Source organism: Mus caroli, chromosome 9 (genome assembly GCF_900094665.2).
Source record: "Mus caroli chromosome 9, CAROLI_EIJ_v1.1, whole genome shotgun sequence".
Taxonomy (NCBI): domain Eukaryota; kingdom Metazoa; phylum Chordata; class Mammalia; order Rodentia; family Muridae; genus Mus; species Mus caroli.
Genome location: NC_034578.1, coordinates 103013702 through 103020503, shown reverse-complemented (window position 1 = coordinate 103020503; position 6802 = coordinate 103013702). Strand labels below are relative to the sequence as shown.

The window sequence follows — 6802 nt, the reverse complement described above, 5'->3', positions numbered from 1 at the left end:
GGGTAGCACCACCAGCCTGCTGGCCTCAGACAGTGTCTCTAGCTTATCCTAGGGTCTCTACACACCAGTTGGAATCAGAGCCAGGCCAGTCAGGGACAGCCACCTGCTGCTGCCACCTTCCTGCTAAGTTCAGAGCTCTGATCTCAGCTGTTCTCTCCCCAGGTGCCTAGTCTGCCCCTCCATTGTCCCATCTGTGAAGCTGGGTGCCAGCTGTGGGATCAGGCAGAGGGTACATATGCTCCAGTGGTACCTCATCTGTCGCAGGACACATTTGCATATCTGCTCCATGCATGATGTGCATATATGTGCGCTTTTGTATGTTACCACCAAAGCCCCCTCTGCTGGTGAATATTCATGACCCTCAATCATAGTTTTCTCTCTCTTGAGCTAAAACTAGCTGGGGGCCGTCAAGGGACAGACTTGTCAAGTGAACCCTTTGGGTCCCCAAAGACAGGTTCACAAGCTTCCAGGAGTCCTGACCTGTTGTTGGCTGTGTCACTGGCCTGTTGTTGGCAAAGCTACCCATCGTTCACCCCAGGAAACTTTGTCTTAGTGTGCTCAGGGAGCTAAGGCCACTGCTGCAGACAACAAAGAGAAAACAAGACCCAGTTGCACTGTCTTCAGCCCTTGTCATGTGCTCCTAAAGCATTGCTGGGAGGAGCCTCCTTCCCTCCAGGACCCCTCCTAGCTGAGCCCCACCATTAGCAACCTTGTAGGGTCTGATGGGCCTGAGTTCTGTAGGGTATTGGGGCTCCTTTGGAGCTTTTTGGTATCTGGCTAGCCTATTTCAGGTCCAGTAGGGATCTTGCAGTGTGATGGCTGTGTCCCCTGCATGGTGGTCAGCTAGGGTGAGGGCAGGGTATCTGGGCTCTGTGCCAGCGTCTGTAGCATCTTCCACCCCAACACCACTCCCATCTGCTCGTTAACCCTTTCGGCCCCACCCTGAGTGGAAGCATCTGCCCCCACCTGAGCAGGCTCTTTGATGCCATCGCACACCCTGGGTTATACCCACGGCCCTTTCATTGGGATTAGCTTGGGCTGCCTGTGAATCAGGGTGTAGCTTTGGGTGTGGCCCCTTCTCTGGCTTGTCTACATGTCCCACTTTCTCCTCCATGGACAAGCAGCAACTGGAAAGGGAGCTAAGAAGGCCGTGGGGGAAGGAATGGGAAGTTTAGGACAGCCGCGGCCTCAGTGTCTCTCTTTCAGAGGGAATGTGTCCTTCTCATTGGTGTCCTGCTTCTCGTCCACAGAACTTAAGGCCACCGGTACCGCCCACTTCTTCAACTTTCTGCTCAACACTACAGACTACAGAATCCTGCTCAAGGATGAGGACCATGACCGCATGTATGTGGGCAGCAAGGACTACGTGCTGTCCCTGGACCTGCATGACATCAACCGAGAGCCCCTTATTGTAAGTGGGGAGGCAGGGTGAAGGGCCTGGAGCCCAGGGTCAGGGTCCTGGCCAGCAGGCTGCATCCTCTAAACTTCATCTTTGGCAGATCCATTGGGCAGCCTCCCCGCAGCGCATTGAGGAGTGCATACTGTCAGGCAAGGATGGCAACGTGAGTGCAGTGGGGCCCACTGAGGGTGAGGCCGTGATCTCGGAGAGGGACGGACAAGGGCAGATGTCTGGGCATCCACACAGCTTTCTGTCTGGCCACAGGGAGAGTGTGGGAACTTCGTCCGGCTCATCCAGCCCTGGAACCGAACACACCTGTACGTGTGTGGGACCGGTGCCTACAACCCCATGTGCACCTATGTGAACCGTGGCCGTCGCGCACAGGTAAGCTCCTGTCAACCCTAGCTCTGTGCTGTCCCCCTCTGGTGGCTGTGTTCCAAGGTCCTGATGGGAGGATGGGCTTGAGCCCCATCCTTAACCCTTCCAGGCCCCGTGGCCTTGGGTGAGTAAGTTGTTCAGCTCTCTGAGCCTCAATTTTCTCACCTTGAAATTGGGTTCACAGTTCCTTTCGAACAGGTCGATGTGAGGAAGAGGCAGTGAGTTAGTGCTCTCCAGATAACACTGTGCCTGGCGCATTAGTAAGCATTTGCCCTGCACGGGGCAACCGTTCTCTTGGCCATGTCTATGGAGCTGCCAAGTCGGGAGGGTCTTGGTGGCGTCTTCGGTATTCCAGGAGGCTGGAAGCCTGAGCCAGCTTCCACCCTCTGGCCCCAGGGGAGAGCTGCCTTCTCCCCAGCTCCGCTCCACCCTGCCTGCTTCTGCCCTTTTCCATTTCCATGTGGGCATGGATGTGAGTTGATGTGACCTCGTAGGGCATGCGTGAGAGCGACTGAACATACGGGGCACATGGTGTGCAGGCGTGAGCCAATCCTGTGTGTATGTGTGTGTACACATGCATATCTGTTCTCTGGGGACCCATGTGTTCACGTGTGTTCCTGGCCTGTGTGGTATGAGAGGCTGGCAGCCCAGGCCCGCTCCCCCAGCCCCTGCCACCCCCAGCTCTAACATCTATCGCCCCCAGCTCTAACATCTATCTTCCCAGGCCCTACCGTGGACCCAGATGCAGGTGGTCAGAGGCCGAGGCAGCAGGGCCACCGATGGTGCCGACCGCCCGACGCCCACAGCCCCACGCCAGGTGGGCCTTCTCCTTCTAGTCTCTCGCCAAGCTAAACGACCTCTGAGCTCAGTTTACCCTGGGCCTGGCCCCAGGGCCAGCCCCCCCAATGTCTCCCTATACCCTCATGCCCCCACCCCACTCCCACCCCTTCCCCTGCAGTGCCCTCAGGTTCTGAAAGCAGCTCCAGCTGGACTCTTTGTCAGCCTCAGTGGGACTCCTGCAGGCAAGGAATCCTGAAGCCACCAGGTGGGGAAGACAGGAGTCCTGGGGACAGTCATGCCTCAGCCCTGAGAAATGTGTAGAGACACACATGACCACAGAGCAACCTGTGCCTGAGCATATTCACAGTGGGGCTGGCACAGGACTCCTCCGTGTCTGTTCCCATGCCTTTCGTGGGGCATGTATGTAGATAGAGGTGTTCTGCCCATTCTCATATGTGGGATCAAGGTAGTGTGTCTGACAGTTAGTCTAGCCTGGGGGTCTGGGCTGGGGAAGGCAAGCTGGGGCTGGGCAGGGGCGGGCAGGGGGGCAGAGGCTGCCGGTGAATGACAGCATGTGAGTATGTGTGAGAATATATATTTGTGCATGACTCTGTGTGTGTGTGTGTGTGTGTTTATCTGTCTGATGGGGAGTGTTGAACATCTCAGGCTATCTAGATTCTGTGTGTGTGCATTTGGGATGAACAATGGCTTAGGTGTGCCAGTTTGTTGTGTGCGGATCTATGTGCAGCTCGTGTGTGTGTGTGTGTGCAGGAAGTTCTGTGAGCAGAGTGTAGCTGAAAGCAGACCTGTGTGCGCCTTCCCGTCACCATCCTGCCGCCTGCTGCCACTTCCTCTGTGCGTCTCTCCTCCTCCCTCTCCCTCCCTCTTCCCTGCCTTTCCCACCAGGCCTGTGAGCTCATCCTGGTCCCAGGGACTTCGCAGGTCTTCCTCCTAGCATCTTCCAGGGTGAAATGGGCAGTGTGGGGTTGGATGATGGTTAACTCTGTGAATTCCACGTGATCTCAGCTGGATTCCCCCAACTTGGCTCTCTGGGCTGATGTGGAGGGATAGAAAACCCATGACCTCTTGGTCCATCCTGAGGTCCACAGGTAGAGCAAAAACCTGGAGACAGCCTTGGAGCTCCTTGGTTGGACCTGAAAGTAGGACAGGACCCCAGGTCTTTGAACTGTGGCTCCTGCCCTACCCAGGTCTGCAGCCCCTCCCTGGCCCAAGATAAACAGCTGTAGCTCAAACTCTCCAGCCTCTGTAGTCCCAGGGGTTTGTTGGCATCTTCTGGGCTAGTTGGCACAAAAGTACTTTAGCCCTGTAAGCCCACCACCAGTGGTCCTGAAGAACTGGACCTCTGAGAGTTGATTCTTAGGTCTTACCTGAGGCATAGAATCAGAGAGCAACCCCCTTGGAAATACCATGGGCTTGCCCCAGGAGACCTGGCAAGGACCCTGGGAGTGGGGTATGGCGGGTGGACTTAGGGTGGCCCTTGGGGCTCATTCTTGCCCTAGGAACCTTATGAAACTTATCCTTGTCTGTGGGACTGGCCTGGGTGTGCTGAGCCCCTTTCTGCCCTGCAGGATTACATCTTCTACCTGGAGCCTGAGAAACTGGAGTCAGGAAAAGGCAAATGTCCCTATGACCCCAAGCTGGACACAGCCTCAGCCCTCATCAGTGAGTGACCCCACTCCACCAGGGTCTATGGTCTCAGTACGTAGCCTTTGCCACTAGAATGAGGGGGGGTTACCTGTACTCTAGGTCAGAGACCACGACCGTGTCTCATTAGCCCCCAGTGGGGGGGACTTGCCTAGAGAGGGTTAGGATACAGTACAATCCCTGGTATGTGCTGAGAAGCAGAGACTAGGTGTGTAATCCTCTACCCAACCCTCTTTGGATGGGACAGTAGGGGGCCAGGTCTTCCCCTGGGATACCAAGTGTGGCCTTTGCAAAACCTAGAACCCTCCAAGCCTGAGGTTGCCTAGAAGAGAAAATAAGCTGGGTCCGTGCTAAGTAAGAGCGAGGTAAGGGTTCCATAGCTCCTTCCTGTGTCAAGGAGACTGGAAGAAGCTCACATAGAACCAGAGAGCACCCTGGGCAGATGGGAGAACATGTTTCGAGCAGGTGTCTGGGTGAGTTGGGGGCTTTTCTCAAGGCAGTGTCCTATTGGAGACTCAGAGCAGCTGCTGCACCTGTCTGCAGGTTGGGAAACTCACCCCCGGTCTGGCACTGTGCCTGCTTTCTGACGTCCGTCCCTAGGGTGTCTTATCGGGCAGCTGCTGGGTGCTGTGTCACCTGCAGACCTGGTTAGGCCAAGGGTTTTCGGGGGTGTGGGGTGCCGGCGTTTTCTCTTTGGTGAATGAAAAGGGTTTGGCCTGATAACAGTTCAGACCAGGGGGTATAAGTGGAGGAAGGTCAAACTCATTACCTGCAGAATCTCAGAGGGAAGAAGGGACGTGCTGGAGCCGGCTCAGCAGTTACATTCTCAGGAATTCCCTGATCCAGTTGTTAAACGCAGCTATTACTGAAAATTCAATTATCAAAGCTCATAACTAAATAAATTGTATTAAGCCAGAAGCACCGGCAACAAAATATAATAAATGCTCAAAAGGTATTACTTCCTAGTGTTTGACTACATCTCTACATTGTAATCTTTTGAGGCTCTGTCTGCCTGTTGTGATTGGTGGGGCAGAAATCCTGTAGGATGGCATTGGCATGTCTTTCCCAGCTCTGAGTGCAGTGACCTCAGGTTATCAGCTTGAGTTAAGCTGGGATGGAAGGATCATAGGAATTGGCCACTGACACTACCGCCCTCCTCCCAGAACAGGTTGCAAGCACTTACTGAGAGATAGGATCTGGCCCTGTGTCCCAGGGCATCTTGAAGGAGGGAGGGGTTGACAAGGTGGGAGGGGGTGCAGGGCAGGGTGGGGGGGGGAGGAGCATGTCAAACTTCACCCAAGGGTCCCAGAGTCTGAGCAGTGCCCTGACTGACCCACCAATGCTCCTACAGATGAGGAACTCTATGCAGGAGTGTACATCGATTTTATGGGCACCGATGCAGCCATTTTCCGCACGCTGGGAAAGCAGACAGCCATGCGCACAGATCAGTACAACTCCCGGTGGCTCAATGGTGAGCTGCAAAGACCTGAGTGGGAAATGTGGCCGGATGTGCCAAGACCTGCACACCTGGGGGAGAGTTTAAGCCTGTGACTAACCCGGGGCAGGTTCACGCTGCCCGTCTCCTAACCACCTCTAACCCCCCCCCCCTTTCCAGATCCTTCCTTCATACATGCTGAGCTCATCCCTGACAGCGCGGAGCGCAATGACGATAAACTCTACTTCTTCTTCCGAGAGCGCTCGGCAGAGGCACCACAGAACCCTGCTGTGTATGCCCGCATCGGGCGCATCTGCCTCGTAAGTGTCTAAAAGGCTCTGCTGCCACCCCCCAGACCTACCCCAGCTGGTCTTGGGGGTGGTGAATGAGCTGATCTAATCTGGCTCCCTGCCCCGACCCCCAGAACGATGATGGTGGCCATTGCTGCCTGGTCAACAAGTGGAGCACATTCCTGAAGGCTCGGCTTGTCTGCTCCGTGCCGGGCGAGGATGGTATCGAGACCCACTTCGACGAACTCCGTGAGTGCTCAACAAGTCGGCAGGGTCCTGTGGCTGCAGCAAGAGGGGTGGAGGCTGGATCAGAGAGGTCAGGGGGCCTTTAGGGGGCCTCCTTCAGAAGGCAGGAGTGGACGGGTCCATGGGACTCCTCCCTAAGGCGGCAGTGTCCCCAGTACCTTCTCCCCTTTTTCAGAGGATGTGTTTGTCCAGCAGACCCAGGACGTTAGGAACCCAGTCATTTATGCTGTCTTTACCTCTTCAGGGTAAGGCTGGAGTTAGGGTAAGCAGTGGAAGGATTTGGGGTTATGGTTTGTGGAAGACCCTGGTGTGGTTGTGAGCTGTGGAGTAGCCTTGAGCTGGGGAGGACTGTGGGCCCAGGGTCTGCCCCAGCCATAGAAGTAACCTGTTTGCACACAGCTCTGTGTTCCGAGGGTCTGCAGTGTGTGTCTACTCCATGGCTGATATCCGCATGGTCTTCAATGGGCCTTTTGCTCACAAGGAGGGCCCCAACTATCAATGGATGCCCTTCTCAGGAAAGATGCCCTATCCTCGGCCTGGCACAGTACGTACCTCTCTCTTTCTCTTCTTCCTTCCTCCCTTCCCTTCCCTTCCCTCCCCTCCCCTCCC

At 55.6% G+C, this 6802-nt stretch overlaps 1 protein-coding gene across 3 annotated transcripts in view; it reads left to right on the top strand.

Moving 5' to 3' along the window:
• Sema3f (semaphorin 3F) overlaps positions 1-6802 on the top strand; it is a 28559-nt gene that overhangs the window by 16166 nt on the left and 5591 nt on the right. Inside the window, exons 3-12 of one of the 3 annotated variants that reach the window (XM_021171575.2) lie at positions 1251-1411; positions 1500-1562; positions 1664-1783; positions 2502-2594; positions 4147-4240; positions 5574-5693; positions 5838-5977; positions 6082-6196; positions 6369-6438; positions 6593-6737. In XM_021171575.2, the coding sequence (XP_021027234.1) occupies positions 1251-1411; positions 1500-1562; positions 1664-1783; positions 2502-2594; positions 4147-4240; positions 5574-5693; positions 5838-5977; positions 6082-6196; positions 6369-6438; positions 6593-6737 (1121 nt within the window). The other 2 variants (XM_021171574.2, XM_029482048.1) reach the window with 2 other exon arrangements.